The sequence below is a fragment of the Mobula hypostoma genome, chromosome 4 (assembly GCF_963921235.1).
Source record: "Mobula hypostoma chromosome 4, sMobHyp1.1, whole genome shotgun sequence".
Classification (NCBI taxonomy): domain Eukaryota; kingdom Metazoa; phylum Chordata; class Chondrichthyes; order Myliobatiformes; family Myliobatidae; genus Mobula; species Mobula hypostoma.
In genome coordinates this window covers 190,023,701-190,046,172 of record NC_086100.1, presented here as the reverse complement: position 1 = coordinate 190,046,172, position 22,472 = coordinate 190,023,701, and the positions used below count along the sequence as shown (strand labels likewise).

Here is a 22,472-nt window from a genome sequence, read left to right as displayed (position 1 = left end):
TCAGGCCAAGACCCTTTACTAGGGCTCCTCCTTTACTAGGGCTCCTCCTTTACTAGGGCTCCTCCTTTACTTATCAGAGTCCAACAACGGTAGTCCTTTGTGTTCCTGCTTATCTTCCTCCAGCATCTGTCTCCAGCCCCTTCCCTCTCTTTACTCCATTGAACTCTCCATACATTTTTATCCCTCTCTTTGTCTGCCTCCACCTACATCCTCCCTGCTCCTCTGCTCGACACAGCACAGCCTGCCTACCATCTTACACCCCTCCTCAGCCCACCAATCAACCTCAGGCCCCTGTCTCACCATTGCCTTTCTGCTCTTTAAACTGGCCATCTTGTCTCTCAGTCCTTTTGCAGTATTTTGAACAAAAACATTGAAAATTCACTTACTCCCACAGATGCTGCACAGTTCATTAGGGTCAATATCAGGTTAAACAGAGAAGTATAATGATAAGCTACCTGTATAGTTTCCTCTGAGATTTAGTTGAAGTTTACCTCTTGAATATAGTTAACTGACCCATTACCATAAGTCATCAGAGCAGAATTAGGCAATTTGGCCCATGAAATCTGTTCCACCATTCCATCATGGCTAATTTACTGTATTATCTTTCTCAACTCCATTCTCTTGCCTTCTTGTAATCTTTGATGCCCTTACTAATCAAGAACCTATCAACCTCTGCTTGAAATATACCATGAGCTGGCCTGTGGCAATGAATTCCACCAAGTCTCTTTCATCCAGATAAAGAAATTCCTGCTTGTCTCTGTTCCTTGTATTCTGAGGCTGTGCCCTCTAGTCCTAGACTCTTCCCCCTATTGGAAGCGTGCTCTGCATGTCCACTCTTTCTAGGCCGTTCAATTACTTTGAGGATATGCTCCCTGTTTTGAGGCCCTTCCGTCGAGGGAATAGATCTCTTGGCATTTCTAGAAGTATTGTAATAGTCAAATTCAATTGTAACTATTTATTTATTTATTCATTGATAGAGATACAGTGCAGAATAGACCCTCTTGGTCTTCAAGCTGCACTGCCCAGCAACCCTTAGTTTTAGTTTTACTCTCTAATAATGTAAGGACAATTTATAATGACCTATTGACCTATCAACCAGTACGTTGTAAAATGGTGAGAGGAAAATGGAGCACCGGATTGAATAGTAGTTTTTACAACCAGAGTGAAAATCTTGGATATGTTCCCAAAGCTGGCCATTATCAGTGAGTGAAATACTTTGACCAAATCCTCCAAAACAAAATTGAAGCTGTTTTCAGTTATTGCCTGTCTCTGGGTTTGGCTATGAAAGCCAGCAAGATTCCCTGAACCTGCTGAAGCTTTTCCTTGATGTGGAATTCAGAGAATCAACTTCATGTTTGTGCACTGTGCTGCTGCAAAGAAATGGATTGTTCATTGTGTTTCGGTGTTATGTACAGTATATATGTAACATGAGCTTGAACTTGAGCTGGAAAGAAAATGTAATTTTGATAGCAGGGCATGTGGTAATCCTGTGATTGCACCCTTAATGTATGGTGACTATGTACCTAGTTGTGGAAATGTTAGGGTCTTGATTTGTTTTATTAGATTAATAACACTACTTTTTCCTCTTTTCTCTGCAACCTTCCTCCTATTACCACACCTTTTTTAAAAAAAAACCTGCTTCCAGGTAGCCAGAGATGTCGATGGGTCTGGAAATTACTTGATGCTGAATCACAAGCATGTGGCTCACCTTCATCCTATGTCGTGTTATCTCACCAGAAAACCTCAGCCACGACCTCCCTCCTGGGTCCTGTATCATGAATTTACCATTTTCCTAGACAACTGCATCAGCGTTGTCTCTGAGATTCACCCTGAGATGTAAGGACTATTGCAAAATGGGTTTATTCTTCACTGTATGCTCATGGGGAAGGACGCATGGGTTGGGAGGCACTGCAAATACTTGATGTTCTCAGCAAACTACGGTATCTATTCTCAAAGCATGATTTTATGTCACAAAGTCTTGAGTTTTTTAAATAAGCAAAATAGGATAACTCAAAACCACAAATATTAACATGGGTTAAGGAGAGCGTCGTCAAGAAGCATCTTTTTTGTCAGATCCTAGAATTACATCAAGTTAAGAGAACATCTAATACTTAACCAGAGTAAGAATTTATATAAATTTAAATCTTACATCCGTCCCACAGCGTGAGGGAGTAAAAATCTTTGCATTATGACTCTGTTGCAAGGAACAGATATGTGAATTTATAAGTCTAATAGATTGTGAAAAGAAGCTGTCCCGTAGCCTGTTGGTCCTGGCTTTAATGCTGCAGTGGAGTTTATCAGATGGAAGCAGCTGAAACAGTTTATGGTTGAGGTGACTGGTGTCCCTGATGATCTTCCAGGCCTCTTTTATTCACCTGCTTCTATAAATGTCCTCAGTGGAGGGAAGTTCACATCCACAGGTCCGCTGGGCTGTCCATACCACCCTCTGCGGTGCCCAGCATTCAGGGTTGGTGCAGTTCCCATATCAGGCGGTGTTACAGCCATTCAGGATGCTGTCAATGGTGCCCCTTTAGAAGGTCTCAAGGATTTGGAGGCTGTTGATTGGGGCGAGCCTGTTTCTGTTCCTGCTGTAATCCACGATCAGCTCTTTTGTTTTTTGGACATAGAGGGAGTGGTTGTTAACTTGGCACCACTATGTCAAGGTGTTAACCTCTCCTCTGCAGCCTGTCTCGCCACCACTATAAATAAGGCTAATCAATATTATGTCATCTGCAAATTTGATCAGCAGATTGGAGCTGTGTGTGGCAGCACAGTCATGAGTGTAAAGGAGTAGAGGAGGGGACTTGGGACACAACCCTGGGGGTCACCTGTATTGAGGCCCAGAGGGGTAGAGGTGAGGGAGCCCATCCTTACCACCTGTTAGCAAACTGATAGGAAGTCCAGGACCCAGCTGCACAAGGCTGGATGCAAGCCGAGGTCTCTGAGCTTTCTGTCAAGTCTGGAGGGAATTATGGTGTTGAATGCTGAACTGTAGTCTAGGAACAGCATTCTAACATGTGCATCCCAGGTCGGTGAGGAAGGTGTATAGAGCTGTGGTTATTGTGTCATTGGTAAACCGGTTCTATCAGTAGGCAAATTGTAGCGGGCCCAGTGTGGGTGGTAGTATGCTGCAGATATAGTCTTTAACCAGCCTTTCAAAGTATTTGTTTATAATCTCAGGATTACTGCCTGAGCCACGCGCTAATGAAGGGAAAAATAGCAGAAGTAAGCAGGTGAATGTGTGGCTAAGTAACTGGTGCAGGGGGCAGGGCTTCAAATTCTTGGATTATTGGGATCTATTTTGGGGGAGGTATGATTTTTACAAAAACGATGGGTTACACCGAACTCAAAGGGTACTAATATCCTGGTGGGATTGCTAGCTGTTAGGGAAGGTTTAAACTGAGTTGGCAAGGGGAAGGAAACCAGGGTGTTAGGGTCGAGGAAGAGGAAAATAGAAATAAGTCAAAGATACTGTGCAGCAAAGATGGCAAGAAGGACAGGCAGATGAATAGACAGGATAATTTGTTGTGCGATAGAAATATAGCAAACTCGGTAACAGATACTGATCTAAATGTACTGTACTTAAATGCACGCAGCATTAGAAATAAAATGGATGACCTTGTTGTACAAGTTCTACAGGTTAAAAGTTATGACATTGTGGCCATCGCTGATTCATGGCTAAATGATGGATGTGATTGGGAGCTGAATGTCCAAGGATACACAGTGTATAGGAAAGATAGGAAGGTAGGTAAAGGAGGTGGTGTGGCCCTGATGGTAAGCAACAATATCAAATCACTAGAAAGAAGGGATATAGGATCAGAAGAGGTAGAATCCTTATGGGTCGAGTTAAGAGAAGAAATGGCAAGGGTAAAAAGACACTAATAGCAGTTATATACAGGCCTCCAAACAGCAGCTGGGATATGGACTACAAGTTACAGCTGGAAATAGAAAAAGCTTGTCAGAAGGAAAATGACAAGATAATTATGGGGGATTTTAATATGAAAGTGGATTGGGAAAGTCAGGAAGGTACTGGATCTCAGGAGAGGGAGTTTGTAGAATGCCTATGGGATGGCTTTTTGGAGCTGCTTGTCCATAAGCCCACCAGGGGATCGACTGTTTTGAATTGGGTGCTGTGTAATGAACCTGAGGCGATTAGGGAGCTGGAGGTAATGGAATCCCTTGGAAGTAGTGATCATAATATGATCACTACCTCCCACTTTCAAATCTCTTACTAGCTCTTCCTTCAATTAGTCCTGACGAAGGGTCTCGGCCTGAAACGTCAACTGTACCTCTTCCTAGAGATGCTGCCTGGCCTGCTGCGTTCACCAGCAACTTTGATGTGTGTTGCTTGAATTTCCAGCATCTGCAGAATTCCTGTTGTTTGCATAATATGATTGAGTTCAGTTTCAAATTTGAAAAGGAGAAGCTTGTATCAGGTGTATCGATATTTCAGTGGAACAAAGGAAATTACAGTGGTATGAGAGAGGAACTGGCCCAAGTCGATTGGAAAAGTAAGCTAGATGGAGGTACGGTAGAGCAGAATTGGATGAAATTCCTACAGGAAATAAGGAAAGTGCAGGAAAAATATATTCTAAGAAAAAGAAAATCATGAACGGAAAAATGGCACAAATGTGGCTAACGAGAGAGGTTAAGGCTAAAATAAAAGCAAAACAGGTGGCATAGAAGGAAGCAAAAATTAGTGGGAAAACTGAGGGCTGGACGACTTTTAAAAACTTACAGAAGGGAACTAAGAAAGTCATTAGGAAAGAAAAGATGAATTATGAAAGGAAGTTGGCAATTAACATAAAACAGGATACTAAGTATTTTTTAACTATCTGAAGAGTAAAAGAGTGACACGGGTAGATATAGGACCAATTGAAAATGATGCTGGAGAAATTATAATGGGTAACAAAGAGATGGCAGAGGAACTAAATGAGTATTTTGCATCAGTCTTCACAGTGGAAGACATTAGCAACATAGCTGATAGCCAGAGGTCCAGGGAATAGAATTAGGTACAGTCAAGATTACTAGAGAGAAAGTGCTTGGGAAGCTAAATGGACTAAGAATAGATAAGTGTCCCGGACTGGATGAGGTGCACTCACGGGTTCTGAAGGAGGTGGCTTTGGAGATTGTGGAGGCATTAGAAATGATCTTCCAGGAATCAATAGACTCTGGCATGGTTCTGGAGGACTGGAAGGTCGCAAATGTAGTTCCGCTGTTTAAGAAAGGAGGGAGGCAGCAAAAAGAAAATTACAGACCTATTAGTCTGACATCGGTAGTTGGAAAGTTATTGGAGTTGATCCTCAAAGACGAAGTTATGAAATACCTCGAGGTGCATTACAAGATAGGCCCAAGCCGGCATGGTTTCATGAAGGGAAGATCCTGCCTCACCAACCTATTGGAATTTTTTGAGGTAATCTCAAATAAGATTGACAAGGCAGAGGCTGTGGATGTTGTGTATTTGGACTTTCAAAAAGCCTTCGATAAGGTACCACATAAGAGGCTGCTTAATAAGATGAGAGCCCATGAAATTACAGGAAAGATATTGGAACGGGTGGAGCATTGGCTGAGAGGCAGAAAGCAAAGATTGGGAATAAAGGGATCCTATTCTGATTGGTTGCCAGTTACTAGTGGTGTTCCGCAGGGGTCGGTGTTGGGGCCGCTCCTTTTTACAATGTATATCGATAATTTAGATTATGGATTAAATGGTTTTGTGGCTGAGTTTGCGGATGACACTCAGAGCAGGAAGTGTTGAAGAAACGGAAAGGTTGCAGAGAGACGAGGTCAGTTTAAGAGAGTGGGCAAAGAGATGGCCGATGAGATACAATGTTGAGAAATGTACAGTTGTACATTTTGGAAGAAAAAATAATTGGGCAGATTATTATTTAGATGGGGAGAAAATTCAAAAATTGGAAGTGCAAAGGGACTTGGGGTTCCTCGTGCGGGATACCCTAAAGGTTAACCGCTAGGTTGGATCGGCAGTAAGGAAAGCGAATGCTATGTTGGCATTCATTTCAAGGGGAATTGTGTATAAGAGTAAGGAGGTGTTGATGAGGCTCTATGGGGCACTGATGAGACCTCATTTGGAATACTGTGTGCAGTTTTGGGCCCCCTATCTTAGAAAGGATATACTGATGTTGGAGAGAGTTCAGAGAAGATTTACGAGGATGATTCCTCGTAAATGCAGGGGCTAACATATGAGTGTTTGTCGGCTCTTGGACTGTATTCATTAGAGTATAGAAGAATGAGAGGGGATCTCATAGAAACATTTCAAATGTTGAAAGGATTAGACAGAGTAGATGTGGAAAGGCTGTTTCCCTTGGTGGGTGAGTCCAGGACAAGAGGCCACAGTCTTAGAATTACAGGGTACCCATTTAAAACAGATATGAGGAGAAATTTTTTTAGCCAGAGGGTTGTGGATTTATGGAATTAGTTGCCACATACAGCTGTGGAGGGCTGATCATTGAGGGTGTTTAAGGAGGAGATTGACAGGTATCTAATTAGCCAGGGTATCAAGGGATATGGGGGAAAAGCCGGAAATTGGAACTAGATGGGAGAATAATTTAGCTCATGGTGGAGTGGCGGAGCAGACTCGATGGGCCGAATGGCCTACTTCTGCTCCTTTGTCTTGTCTTGTGAATTGAGGTGAATGTGACAGGGTGCCAATCGTTCAGGCATGCTACCTTGATCGTCTTAGGTATAGGGACAATGATGGACAGAGATGAATGTTAATGAAATGGTAAATGGCTTTACAGCATCAACGATTGGGGGTCAATTCTCACCACTGTCTGTTCCTTCTCCCCATGACTCCATGAGCTTCCTTTGGGTGCTCTGGTTTCTTCCTACGTTCCAAAGCCGTATGTGTTAGGGTTAAAGTTAGTGAGCTGTGGGCATGTGAAGTTGGTGCCGGAAGCATGTTGACATCAGGAACATCCTTGTAATTTTTCTCTGCGCTCTCTCAAGCTTATTGCTATCTTTCCTGTAGGTAGGTGGCCAGAACTGCACACAATACTCCAATTAGGTCTCACCAACATCTTACAGAACTTCAACCTAGCACCGCAACTCCTATACTCAATACTGTGACTATTCAACTTATCTAAACCTCTAGTAGGTCATCCTGCAACCTCATACGCACCAGGGAAAGACAGTATTTGAGTCGCATCCCATTGGGAACATTTCATGGGTAATGGGAGCTTATCACCACCCAGCTAGACAACCTTAAGGAAGCTGACCTAACTAGAGACTTGAAAAGTTGCAGTTTAACTTCAACCACTTGTTTTATCTAGAGAACTTGAATACAATACTGACAGAATAGGAATAATAACAACAATAAAATCAAATGTAAAATGACAGTGAGAACAAAGTCATTTTAAAAAAGCTGTAATAATAATGTCATAACAATAGAAATAATAACAGCATTAGCAATCTCACTAACAACAATGATAACATGAACTACAAAAAAACTGAAATCATTACACTAAACTGAATATATACAAAATGCTGGAGAAACATCGACTCTGTTTTTTCCATTGATGCTGCCTGGCCTGCTGAGTTCCTCCAGCATTTGGTGTTGCTGGGATTTCTAGCATCTGCAGATTTTCTCATGTTTGTGACTAAACTGAATACTCCTGGTTTGATGTTTCATATTCTACATGATGTTCGCTCACTTTTGCCATTTGCGCAATTTTTTCTTATTCCGCGGGTTGCACGTTGATGCTTTTCTTTGAATGGGTTCCATGGTGTTTGTGACTGCCTGTGGGAGAACGGGTCTCGGACTTGTATACTTTGATAATAAATGTACTTTGAATCCTTGACAACAACCAGAAAAGAAGCAGACAGTGGAGTGGGTGGGTGGATTCATAGGGGATAAGTGTATTCCTTTCAACAGGAATCCACATTAGCAGGATCCGTGGGAAAAGAACTGTAGATGTTATAAATATTAAATTGAAGCACAAACAAGAGAAAATCTGCAGATGCTGGAAATCCAAGCCACACACACACACACACACACACACACACACACACAGACGCACACGCACAATGCTGGAGGAACTCAGCAGGCTAGGCAGCATCTATGGAAAAAAGTACAGTTGAGGTTTCGGGCTGAGATCCTTCAGCAGGACTAGAGAAAGAAAGCTGAGGAGGAGATTTAAAAGGTGGGGGGAGAGGAGGGGAGAGAGAACCATCAGGCAATATGTGAAACCTGAAGGGGGAGGGATGAAATAAAGACCGGTGAAGTTGATTCATGAAAAAGATACAGGGCTGGAGAAGGAGGAGCGTAATAGAAGAGAACGAAAGGCTGTGGAAGAAAGAAAATGGGGGAGAGGCACCGGGGGGGGATGGGCAGGCAAGGAGATAAGGTGAGGGAGGGAAAAGGGGATGGAGAATGATGAAGAAGACGGGGTGTGGGGAGGCATTACTGGAAATTTGAGCAATTGATGTTCATGCCATCAGGTTGGAGGCTACCAGACAGAATATAAGGTGTTGTTCCTCCAACCTGAGTGTGGCCTCATCAAGACAGTGGAGGAGGCCATGCCCCTCCCCTCTCCTTCACCACGCTCCTCCTGTGGCACCCCACCCTCGCCGTTCTTTTGCTCCCGCAGATTTACAAACATGCCTTCCTCTCCATGTTAACAAATACAGCACTGTGCGAAGTCTTATGCACCCTAAGTATATATGCGTGCTTGGGACTCTTGCACAGTAGAGAACAGAACATAGAAAGACTGGCAAAAGAATCAAAGGTGGCAGAGCAATCTTCTTGTTTTGCAGCTTTTGATTAGAATGTTGAGAATATGTTGCTGGGGATCTAGGTAGTTTGGGGGTAGTGAAGCAGATTTATTGTGGCTTTGGTAAGGTAACTGCATAAGCGCTTGAAAGTACTCAAAAGCAAGAGTGCAGGAGAGTGGGATTATCAGGATTGTGTATTTATAGATCTTGCACTGAATTACCTCCTTTCGTGTTTTCTGTAAAGACATGAATAATTTTATTGATTATTCTGCTATATATTTAGAACATTTAGATCTGTGCACATGAATCCCTTGTTTTTTTGGACGTTCACTAGTTTTTCACTTTTGCATCATATATTAAGGTCATACCTTTTCACAATTGCTGCTAATTTTCACCTTCAACCCACAGCCCTAAGCTTCTAGAAGATTTTTTTTGTATGTGAAATTTATATAAAGGGATTTTGCAGTTGTAGGTATGCCACATCATTGGGTTTTCCAAAATTCACTCGGGTATCACTTCCTGAAAAATGTTAATTGACTAGGTCAGGCAGGGTCTTCCCCATTCTGGGTGTGTGTTAGCTGCTCTTTCCGTGCTTCGTAATTGTACAGAGAATCTGTGTTTCTTCCGTAGATTATCAAGATGTTGCTCAAATAATATGTGTTGCGTTTTTTGTAATACTTGAACCACTAGGAAGATATCTGCATCCACTTCCTCATGGTGACTGTTAACTCTTTCCTGTCTGCCCAAGATCAATGTCTTCTTTCATTCTGTTTTACCTGAAGATAATTTCCTTGTCCATTTTTAGCTGTTTAGGATCCTGACCATTTATCAATGCTACTTGAGTGATGCCTTGTTTATAGAGGACACATTTTTCAGACCTAAGTAATTAGTTTAATATTAGAGCATGCAACATGGGATAATACAGCCTTTCAGCACACAATATTGTATGCTGAACTAATTAATTTGGTAATCAAATGCCCAACTAATTTAATCTCTATGCCATATGCTTCTATTTCTTGCACATTCATGTACCTATCCGAGAACCTCTTAGATTACTTTAACTTCAGTTAATTACTTTAACTGATGTTTACAGCGAGTACTTCCTCTTCGTGACTTCAGCTCAACAGAAATGTCCTCCTTCCCCTCAAGGTAGTTTCATTGTCTCTTTTTAACTGCTTTGGATCCTGATCCTTTAGCTGAATACCGTTTGATGTGTGTGGTGGGGTGAAGATACGTCTCTACCAAAGGAGGTGTGTGGCCACCCTTAGGCAAGGTGTAGCACCTGCTTAGCCCCCCCTCCCCAATCAGGGTCACGTGGAGCCATGGGAACAGGCGGTGGATGGTTGTATGAGCAGCTGGTGCATATCACAAGTCCTGGTTATGTGACCACTGACACCAGGCAGACAATCTCTGAAGAGTATTGATAATGGCAGGGGTCTCCCATCTTGTAAAGACACTGTCTAGAAGAAGGCAAATTTTTTTTAAAATTTCAAAATATACTTTATTCAAAAATAAATATATACAATACAATAAACCATTCAATAACTTTTCATCCTTTACATACGTTTCCATTATACTCAGTACATATCCGTATTTATAGCCACCCACGTGGCACTCCAGTAGTTCAGCTTAGCATATCATTGTTGAGGGGTATACTCCCGCTCACCGACCCCTCCCACTCCGGCGGGTGGAGAAACCTATACTGTGGTCCTTCCCCACCGGGCCCTTGCGGTGGCTGCACCGAGTTTCAGTGCGTCCCTCAGCACGTACTCCTGCAGCCGAGAATGTGCCAGTCGGCAGCATTCTCCCACGGACATCTCCATGTGCTGGTAGATCATCAAGTTTCGGGCCGACCAAAGAGCGTCTTTCACCGAGTTGATGATCTGCCAGCAGCACCGGATGTTGGTCTCCGTGTGCGTCCCCGGGAACAGCCCGTAGATCAGAGAGTCCTCTGTTACGCAGCTGCTGGGGATAAAACGTGACACTAGCCCGTCCATCCTCCTCCACACCCTCTTTGCGAACTAGCAGTGTGCAAAGAGGTGGGTCACAGACTCCTCCTCACTGCAGTCCTCCCGTGGGCATTGGGGTGCGGAGACGACGTTCCGGGCGTACAGGAGGGCTCTGATTGGGAGGGCCCCTCTCACCGCCAGCCAGGCGAGGTCTTGGTGCCTGTTGGTTGGATCTGGCGATGAGGCATTTTGCCAGATGAACTGGACAGTCTGCTCAGGGAACCACCCCACTGTGTCCATCACGTCCTTCTCCTGCAGTGCCTGCAGGACACTACGTGCCGACCACTGCCTGATGGCCTTGTGGTCAAAGGCGTTCTCCTGGAAGAACTTTGCTACGTAGGACAGGTATGCCGGCAACCACCAGCTGACTGGGGCGTTGCGCGGGAGTGGGGCCAGACCCATCCTTCGTAGCCAGGGCGACAAGTAGAACCTGGGCACGTAGTGGTACTTGGTGCCCACATACCTGGGCTCTACACACAACCTGATGCAGCCACATACGAAGCTGGCCATCAGGGTGAGGGCGACATTGGGGACGTTCTTGCCCCCGTTGTCCAGGGACTTGTGCATGGCAGTCCGTCTCACCCGCTCTATCTTGGATCCCCAGACGAAACTGAAGACAGCCCGGGTGATTTCTGAGCTGTAGGAGCGGGGGACGGGCCAGACTTGCGCCAAGTACAGCAGCCCTGAGAGCACCTCACACCTGATGACCAGGTTCTTGCCCGTTATCGACAGGGCGCGCCCTCCCCACAGTCCCAGTTTCTGTTTCACCTTGGCAGTCCGCTCCTGCCAGTTCTTGTTGCACGCCTCAGCCCCTCCGAACCAGATCCCCAACACCTTCACGTGGTCAGACCTGATGGTGAAGGGGACACTGGATCGGTCGGGCCAGTTGCCGAAGAGCATGGCTTCGCTCTTCGTGCGGTTGACCCTGGCCCCCGACGCTAGCTCGAACTGTTCGCAGGTGCCAATCAACCTGCGAACTGACCTCGGATCAGAGCAGAAGACGGTGACGTCGTCCATGTACAGGGAGGTTTTCACTTGGGTCCCTCCACTGCCTGGCAGCGTCACCCCTCTTATGTCCTCATCCCTCCTGATGGCTTCCGCAAAGGGTTCTATGCAGCAGACAAACAAGACGGGAGAGGGGACAGCCCTGCCTGACTCCAGACCTGATGGGGAAGCTGTCTGTTTCCCACCCGTTGACCTGGACTGCACTACGGATGTCTGTGTAGAGCAGTCTGATCCAATTCCAGATTCCCTCCCCAAATCCCATTTTGGAGAGCACGTCTGCCATGTACGTGTGCGATATCCTGTTGAAGGCTTTCTCCTGGTCCAAGCTGACCAGGCAGGTGTCCACCCCCCTGTCCTGCACGTAGGCGATGGTGTCCCTCAGCAGCGTGAGGCTGTCTGAGATCTTCCTGAATGGCAAACCACATCTGTCAAAACATTTGCCAAGAACAACCATGGTCCTCAGACCATTATCGCCCACAACATATGACGTAACACATAATGATGATGATGATGACCATTCTGTATTCTATGTACAATTACTTAAATTTAAATTTTGTGTCTAAATTTACTCTAGGAGCTGCAAGGTCAATGATCTAACCCATATCTTATCACTCCATTAGAGTTTGATGGAAAAGACTTGTATCCATATTTAAATCTAAGAAGTCCCTTGCTCCCAATGGTGAAGTATTTTTTTCTTTGATTTATCAAGTTCTAGCCAGAATTTGCTGAAATATCAAATGAATAGGTCAACTGATATACATAGTACAGTACCATACAGGAACAGGCCCTTTGGAGCACAATTTTGTGCTGATCCAATTAAATTAATATTCAAATGGACAACTTAAATAATCCCCTCTGCTTACACAATGTTCATATTCCTCCATCTTCCTCATGTGCCTATCTAAACGTCTGTTAGGTATCTAATATTTCTGCTTCTTCCATCACCCTATGCAGTGCATTTCAGGCAACCACCACTCCCCGTGTTAAAAAAAAACTTGCCCCTCATATCAACTTTGAAATTACCCTCTCTTACCTTAAATGCATACCCTCTGGTATTAGACACTTCAACCCTGGGAGAAAAGATATTATCTGTCTACTCTATGCCTCTCAATCTCATAAATCTCTATAAGATCTCCCCTCAGCCTCCGACACTCCAGAGAAAACAACCCAAATTTGTCCAACCTCAGACTCCCTCTAATCCCAGCAGTAGCACTTCTTCACCCTCTCTAAAGCCTTGACATCAAAGATTAGTTTGAGATTTGTATATTTGGAACATGCAATGCATTTATCTGGGAATTTCTGATGCCCCTATCTATGTTGAGTTTTATTTTCTCTATTTCCTTCCTGTAGGCTGATTGAGTTTGCACCACAGTACTACCTGAGCAACCTACCAGCCAGCGAGAGCCGTGACCTGCTCATGGAACTGCGGGAGAAGGTGAACAGGACTGAACCACTACCTGACCAAGAGGCAGAGGAAGCTGTGAAGGAAGAAGAAAACGTGGAAGCAGTTGAAAATGAGGAACTCTGCCTGCTTCAGTGAATGGAAAGAAAGCTAATACCCTCTGCCCCCACTCCCCTAGCGACCAGTTGCTAAAGACAGCTGACCATCAACTCAACACATATATTACGTGGGAACCAGCATAGAAATTCTTCCCTCACCAACTTGCTTCCTTATTAAAAATCAACCAATAAAGAGAATTTTTGTTTTGCTCTCCCAAGTAAAGGGACTAAGGTTAGTAATAACTAACTTTTTGAAGGGAGATTAATAAAGACTGAAATGAGTACTCTGGGGTAAGAGTTGGAGAATAGAACTAATTGGTTAGCACTTTCAAAGAACAGATAATTTGGGCTGAATGACTTTGTCCAATGCTGTTTGATTTTGAGATTCTTGTCAGAAGATATTTTAGTTCAAAAAAACTGTGAATCATTTTCAGTTGAAAGGATTCCCCCTGACCTATCTTTTGCCTATTCATCCAGCTAGAAACCTGAGGTTAGGTACACTGCCTTACTGGAGCTCACTGCAAAGTGTGCATAAAGATTCCTCATGAAGTGAACGGGGCAATCTTAATCCATTTTCATTAATGGCTCATAACATAGAAATAAGTTTTTTTTTAATGTGATTGTGTCAATACTGCCCTGGAAATAGTGAAATTCCTGATAGATATGCGGGGGTATTCTGCTACTGAGATTGCTGCTGAGGCAAGTTTTAGTTATTTTATTTTATCAGTAGGATTTTTACCTTAACTCTGCCCCCAGGCAGTGTGGAAGAAAACACTCTCCTTTGCCTCCCTTAGAACACAAAAACACAATTTCCTTAAAAGGTAAGAACTAAAGTCAGAGGCTTATGATTTTTTTAATCTGCTGATCTCAGCATAAGCGCTGTTAAAAAGAAAAAAATCTGCTGGTTGCTTGAAATGAACTGTGTAAGGAAATAGACCGTGAACAATGATTAGATAAGACACCTGATGAAGACTTTTGTTGTACCAAATGGCCTCCCTCTGGTTTATAACGCTTCAAGCTTCAATGGCTATTTTACTATTTTTTGATAAGTAAATAGTACTGCTGGCCTTGAAACCTCACCTCTACCTTGGGGGAAATCATGTGTGCATGTGTTTCTGTTTGTCTTTGTCTGTATTGTGTGTGTGTGTTCATCTGTGTCTGGATGGGTACCTGTAAATCAATACAAATAAAAATGTCCCTTGCAGTTTGCACACGAGACAAGCATAACTGGACAGAGGTAGTGTAGCAATACAAGAGTCCGATGCACTATTTGACTTTTGAAGACGTTGGACACTAAATTGATTGTATAGTTATTAGGAATTACAACTGGATTTGTGACTCTCTCCTTTACTCTTTGTAAATAGTTTGGCGGTTATCTCAGTTTTTATATCACAATCCAAACAGCACATTTCCTTTGGGAATATTACAGAACTGACTGAAGCGGTAGAGCGGCCAACTTGCAAGTATCTGTTTGTAACAGGGTTTAAGTTGTTAGCTTCTGGATGTAGAACATAGAACATACTGTGGAGCATTACAGCACGGTACATGCCCATCAGCCCATAATGTTGTACTGACCTTTAAACCTAAACTGAGATCAATCTAACTCTTCCCTCCTACATAGCCCTCCACTTTTCTATGATCCATATGCCTATCTAAGAGTTTCCTAAATGCCCCGAATGTATCTGCCTCTACCTCCACCTTTGTTCCATGCACTCACCAGTCTCTGTGTAAAGAGCTTATCTCTGACATCCTCACTATACTTTCCTCTAATCACTGTAAAATTATGTCCCCTTGTTGTCTCTGTCCACTCAATCTGTGTCTCTAACAAGGTGACATAAGGCACTGCAAGTGCTTGAACCTGAATCAGAAAACCAAACTGCTGGAGTATCTCAGTAGGTCAGGCAGCATCTGTGGAGGGATATGGACTGTCAACGCTTCAGGTTACGACCCTTCAATCTAGATTGCAGAAGGGTCTTGACCCAAAACATCAGCTGTCCATTTCCCTCCATAGATGCTGCCTGAACTGCAGATCCTCCACCAGTTGGTAACTTGCTTCAGTGTGATGCATACTTGCACTGACAGTCGTGATTATTCAAGAGGGCAGTACTGAATTAGACTGCCTTACTGAATTATTCTCTTCGTGCTCACCCAACATAGTTTACTTGGAGGGAAATAGCCAGAGGGAGTGAGTTCCATTCTGAGGATGTGAATGAATTATCAGAGCACCTTGACACCCATAGAGTATATTCTTTAGATGCTTTCAATAGTTGATCTGCAGAACCTTTGCTTTGAACAGTGCCATAATTGTACTATTTATCTCAAAGAACATAGAACATCACAGCACACTATAGGCACTTCAGCCCATGATGTTGTGCGCTGACCTTTTAACCTACTCTAAGATCAATCTAGCCCCTCCATTTTTCTTTCATACATGTGCCTAAGAGTTTCTTAAATGTCCCTATGTATCTGCCTCTACAACCACCCCTGGCAGTGCATTCCATGTACCCACCACTCTGTGTAAATAAAGACCTACATTTGACATTCCCCCCCTCCAAACATTCCTCCAACCACTTTAAAGTTATACCCCCCTCTTCATTAGGCATTTTCACCCTGGGAAAAAGTCTTTGACTGTCTACTCGATCTATGCTTTTCATATCATGCATACCTCTTAACCTTCTTTGCTCCAAAGGGAAAAAGCCTATCTCACTCAACCTATCACCACAAGACATGCCCTCTAGTCCAGACAGCATCCTGGTAAATCTCCTCTCCACGCTCTCCAAAGCTTCCATACAATAAAGTGACCAGAACTGAACACAACTTTCCAATAGAGCTGCGATATTACCTCACGGCTCTAAATGTCAGAACTAAACTCCAACAATAGTCTTTTATTTTCCTGTCAGAAGCCTTCATTGGAACTTTGAAACTTGTACATTCTGGACTGTTGCTAAAAAGCAGACCACAGTTTGTAACCTTATAGCAAAGTGACCAACCCTGTCTTCCTTGGAAATTAAATGCACAGTTTTGCTGATGAGACTAGATTCTGTACACTATATTGGGTTAACTGCTTGCAGTTTCTTTAAACGGGAGGGGAATGACCATGTTGAGTTCTCATGCTTGGTCACTCTGCACCAGGCTGTAATGAGGAATGTTAATGAGGTGTTGAGTGATTTAAACACTGGTCAGAGTTTACCAACTGCTGCATTAAACAGCATCGTCTGAGCTCCCATTGGTTGGGTGTTGGAGTATCATCTGAAGAACTTGACCCAACTTGGGCTTCAGGGAGAATCAGAGCAAGAAGTATAAAATTACCTTTGCAAAGTCACATCTGCACCTTTTAGTAATGATTATAGCCAAACTTCTATTATCACAAGATATGAGTAATTGTGAATTGTATAACATGATTTTAAAGGAAATCAGATTGTTGAACCAATGTTTCTCAGCCACAAATATCAGCATTGTAGTGTATCCACTGTTAATGATAGCTTTAAAATCAATATTTTAACAAAGTCCAATTGAGGCTGTTCTGAATAGGATTTTATTTTTAGTGTTTGAACACCATTTCTCAATTATTTCATGTTGAGTGGGGTCAGGAGAAGCTCCTCAATTAATCTGCAGCCTAATTTGTAAGATCATAAGACATGGGGACCAAATTAGGCCATTTGGCCCATCAATTCTGCATCACCATTCCATCATGGCTGATTTATTATCCATCTCAACCCTATTCTGTCTCTGCCCGTAACTTTTGACATCCCAACCTTTAAGTATATCAAGTGACTTGACCTTCACAGCCGTCTATGGCAATGAATTCCACAGATGTGCCACCCTGTGGCTAAAGGAATTCTTCCACACCTCTGTTCTCATAGGATGTCCTTCCTTTTTGAGACTATGCCCTCTGATCCTTGACTCTCCCACTATTGGGAAAATCCTCTGCACATCCACTGTATCTAAGCCTTTCAATAAGATGCAATGAGATTCTTCCTCCCAATTCCAATGAGTACAGGCCCAGAGCCATCAAACACTTCTGTGTTAACCCTTTCATTCCTAGGACTATTCTCATAAATCTCTGGGTCCTCTCAATCACTAGGACATTCTTCATTAAATATGGGGCCCAAAACTGCTCTCAATACTCCAAATATACTCTGGCCAACACTGCCTCAGCATTACATCCTCACCTTTACATTCTAGTCCTCTTGAACTACTGCTGAAAAAGTTGTAGAGCCATCTCTGTCAGACCCAATGTCAAGGCAGCTGATAAACAAAGTCAGGCTCAGGACTTAGTGAAACTGGCAGGTCTCCTGGTCTGGACAGAGGGAGATGACCTGAGACAGACTTCAGCTTTGAACATCTGAATTGCTGCTCATCTATTGAAGCCAATGGACATAGGGTTGTAAATGGTGATTGCAATTTCTAGTCAGAAGTGATTTAGATAATTATAACATTAGGCATATGTTTCAAAATTTGGTTTCATTTAAACATTAAGGCAGAATGTTCTGCTTTATGTCTTGGCAAAGGAACTTCATCCATCAAGAAAAGGAATCAAATTAAAGTAACTTCATAATTTCCTCTGCAAAGAATGATCATTTATTCCAGATAACACTTTGTAACTGTGGTTAAAAATGTAAATTGGTATATTAACGAGTAGGTTAGCAGAGAGCAGATTGCAAAATAGATGTTTGTATTGAGCTTCATGCTTTAGCCAGCTTGCAGCATAATTTATATCCACATGATGTATCATTCTTGATCATTACAGGATTCTTTAAATGCATGGGGATTATTCTCTCGATCGCCAAATCATCCTCTGGTTTTAAAGCTCTCGTGCCTTGGGGATGGAGGAAAGTTAATGGTCTCAAAAGAGTAATAGAGCACTACATCAGAGAAACAGGCCCTTCAGCCCATCAAGTTCATGTCAAACTATTATTCATTCTGCCTAGTCCCATTGACCTCCACCTGCACCATAGCCCTCCCTACCAGCCCTCCGTCCAAATACTTATCCAAACTTCACTTAAATGTTGAAATCAAACCCGCATCCACCAATTCCACACTCTCAGCACACTCTGAGTAAAGAAGTACCCCCTCATGTTCACCTAAAATATTTTAGCTTTCACCCCTAACCCATGACCTCTAGTTCTAGTCTCACCCAACCACAGTGGAAAAAGCCTACTTGTATTTACCCTATCTATACCATTCATAATTTTATACATGTCCATGAGATCTCCCCTCATTCTCCTACTCTGCAATGATTGTTCTCTGTCATTCAGGTCCCGAAGTCCTTATCCTTGTAAATTTCCACTGTATTCAGTCTTATTAACATCTTTCCTTTAGATAGATAATCAGAACTGCACACAATACTCAAAATTAGGCCTCTTATTGCCTGTTACGCTGCTAGCTTTTACGGCAGCATGAAGGTCCTTCATCTCTGGCAGTGTTGAGGTCTTCCTTCAGTATGTCATTATCTTCCTCTTGATCTTCACTACTATCAATCATGAAAGGCCCGGGTGGAGACTTTGGAATACCATCACACACACACAGGTGTATAAGTATTCTTCATTGCTGTTTCTGTAACAATTGTTTTTACCAGTCAGGGTTGTTAGCCTTGAGAAATTAGGCCTCACCAATACAACTTCAACGTAGCATCCTAACGCTTGAGTGAAGTAGAAAACAAATTAAGTATGTCTCCTGTGCAAAGCAATCAACATATCAATGTGGATTTGATGGGGGAGTGGCATGTAAGCGCATGGTGAAAGTTGGTCATTAGCAAGTAGTGACTTAGCAGTCAACAGCAGGCTCCATGCATTGAAATCTAAGGAAATGTTAGGAGTAACTCGGAGTAACACTCCAACAATGTTTCCAGGTGAAAACTTTATATAATTTATTTGAAAGGGCATCATGGTTCTCTTCACACAATTTTGGGACTGTTCTTTATGTAATTTATTTTCTACATGTGCCAATTGCACAGAAGGTGGATTCTGCTGTGCTATGAACTTGGAGCTAACTGAAAATATTATACTGAAAGTATTTATTTTGGTTTACTCTCTTTCTATCGAGAATGCAGGTCCTATAAGCACCCATAGATATTTCCTTTGAATCAAGGAAGAAGTTTGCTGAAAACTTTAGTCTATTGTAAAGTTATTGTACTTTCATGAATGTCATGTAGACATGTAAAATACCTTTCAGTGGTGGCGGTAATGTCAATTTTAATGATTACAAAATGAAACAAAGCCTTTTTTTGTTTTATTTTTCTTTGAAAAGAATGCATAGTGGAATATCACGTGGCCACAACTAGTGTCCTTACTGTGGCATCTCATGATTGTAAATGGATTTGTCTCTTAGTTGTTGGATTGTGCTCATGTGCTTCAACAGTGACATAGTCTTGGACTGTAACGTCAAGTTCAAGTTTATTGTCATCTGACTGTACATACACACAACCAAACGAAACAATGTTCCTCTGGCCAAAAGTGTACCTGCAAAACATATCCCTCACTGCACATAAACCAAAATGTTACCATAAATAAGTTAGTAAGATATAATTCAAAATGCAGCACACACAAAATGCTGGAGGAACTCAGCAGGCCAGGCTGCATCTTTGGAAAAGAGTAAATAGTCGATGTTTCGGATCAAAAACATAGAAACAGAAACATAGAAAACCTACAGCACAATACAGGCCCTTCGGCCCACAAAGTTGTGCCAAACATGTCCCTACCTTAAAATTACTAGGGTTACCAATAGCCCTCTATTTTTCTGAGCTCCATGTACCTATCCAAAAGTCTCTTAAAAGACCTTATCCTATCCGCCTCCACCACCATCACCGGCAGCCCATTCCACGCACTCACCACTCTCTGCTTTTATATTAAAAAAAACAAACTACTTACCTTCAAGACCCTTCATCAGGCCCAAAATTTCCACAGATGCTGCCTGGCCTGTTGAGTTCCTCTAGCATTTTGTGTGTTTTGCTTTGGATTTCCAACGTCTGCTGATTCTCTCATGCTTGTAATTCAAATGACGAGACGTCAGTGGTGGCAGGGTATTCCTTTGTCTCACAGTCTGAGGGATGAAGCTATTACTTGGTCTGGTAGTCCTAATCCTGATGCTCTTGTACCTCCTTCCTTGTAATTTCAACTGTGAATGTATTAAACCTTCAATGTTTTGACTGAGAGAAAGGGGAATTGGAACTGACGTATTATCCTGGTACAAAAGAAAGCTGCGTAGGACCAATTTTCACTGGTCATTGGTGCAAGAATTGCTTAGGGCACTGTCTTCACTGTGGAACAGACTGAATGTTAGCAATGCACAGTAGTCACAATAGGAGACCACTGGCTTCTGGCTTCTGCTTCCAAGTGCTTCTGCTGTTTTGTCTGATCATGGCTGAGCTGTCCCAGGCCTCACCTCCACCCCCAGCTGTCAGTAATCCCACCATTGTAAATTGGATCTATAGCCTCCATAACTAATTCCAAAAATGTGGCCTTCACAGCTGTTTGGTCAAGGCGATTCCAGAGATTCACCACTCTCTGAACATGACTGCCCCTTTAATTAGTAAGTGATTTTTTAAGACATCCACCAACAAAAAAATCTCAGTATTTTCCCTATTACAACCTGTAAAGATACACTCATTGGCCAGTTTAAGGAGTGAAACCCATTGTGGTCTTCTGCTGCTGTAGCCCATCCACTTCAAGGTTCAGTGTGTGCACTCAAAGATGCTCTTTTGCACACCACTGTTGTATGTGTGCGTTACTATCACCTTACTGTCAGCAGAGGGTGGTGGATATTTGGAATGAACTGCCATCGGAAGTGCAAAAGAATGACACAATAACAATGTTTAAAGGACAATTCAACAGGATTGAATAGACAAGAGGTTCTGCAGATGCTGGAAATCTTGAACAAAACACACAATGCTGAAGGATCTCAGCAAGTTAGACGCCATCTATGGAGGGAAATAAACAGTCAACATTTTGGACTGAGACCCTTCATCGGTGCTCTTCTATCAAGAAACAGTAGACTGATTATTCCTCTTCATTGACATTGTTTGACTTGCTGTGGTCCTCCAGCATTTTGTGAGTAGTGCACATGGATTTAATTGTGCACCAGGGTATAGCCACTGCACATCAAGATGATGATATCAGCTGGTAAAATACTAAATCTAATTGTATGATAAATTTGTCAAGCATGATTATCTTGACTTTTTGCAAGTGCCTTGCTATCACACCATTAACAGCTCATTACACAGAACAAGAAACTTAATGTGATGTTAATTAATACCATTAAATTTCAGCTTGCCTTGTTACAGTATTCCCTTTGCCCCACACATCCCATCCCTCATCTTACTGCTTGTTTCAGCCCATAAAGCCATAAATCATAGGAGCTGAAATGGGCCATTCTGCCCATTGCATCTACTCTGCCATTCCATCATGGCTGACTTATTGTCTCTCTCAGCCCCATTCTCCTGCCTTTTTACTGTAACTTTTGATGCCCTGACTGTCAACACTGGTGCACCTCAAGGATGTGTCCTTAGCCCACTGCTGTACTCTCACTGTACCCATGACTGTGTGGCGAGGCGTAGCTCAAACGTCATCTATAAATTCACTGATGATACAACCAGAATTTCAGATGGTGATGAAAAGGCATACGGGAGCAAGATTGACCAGTTAGTTGAGTGGCGTCACAGCAACTACCTTGCACTCAACGTCACCAAGACCCAAGGGTTGATTGTGGACTTCAAGAAAGGTAAGCCGAGGGAACACAAACCAATCCTGATAAGAGTGGAGGGAGAGAGCAAATTGAAGTTCCTGGGTGTCAACATCTCTGAGGACCCATCCTGGTCTCAACATATTGATGCAGCTATAAAGAAGGCAAGATGGCGGCTATGTTTCATTAGGAGATTGAGGAGATTTGGTTTGTCAACTTAAACACTGGAAAACTAATACAAATATATCATGGAGAGCATTCTGGAAGGTTGCATCACCATCTGGTATGTGGGGCTGGGGGGAGAGGGCTGCTGTACAAGATCGAAGTAAGTTGGGAATAGTTGTAAAATTATAGACCATAGTCCGTAGTCATAGTCATACTTTATTGATCCCGGGAGAAATTGGTTGTTTATTGGACCATAAAACAAGAAATAGGCCATTTAGTCCATCAAGTCTGATCCACCATTCAATCATGGCTGATCCTTTTCTCCCCTCCTCAACCCCATTTCCCGGCCTTCTCCCCATAACCTTTGATGCCGTGTTCAATCAAGAA

The 22,472-nt window shown here is 42.8% G+C and overlaps 1 protein-coding gene across 3 annotated transcripts in view; it reads left to right on the top strand.

Annotated features, from left to right (window-relative positions):
* LOC134345843 (putative pre-mRNA-splicing factor ATP-dependent RNA helicase DHX32) overlaps positions 1-21,156 on the top strand; it is a 128,443-nt gene extending 107,287 nt beyond the window's left edge. For 2 of the 3 annotated variants that reach the window (XM_063047143.1, XM_063047142.1), the window contains 2 exons: positions 1,646-1,836; positions 13,092-21,156. In XM_063047143.1, coding sequence (XP_062903213.1) covers positions 1,646-1,836; positions 13,092-13,281 — 381 coding nt within the window. In that variant the 3' untranslated portion in view covers positions 13,282-21,156. The remainder of the gene's footprint in view (positions 1-1,645; positions 1,837-13,091) is intronic. The other variant, XM_063047141.1, reaches the window with a different exon arrangement.
* The last annotated feature ends 1,316 nt before the right edge of the window (positions 21,157-22,472 follow it).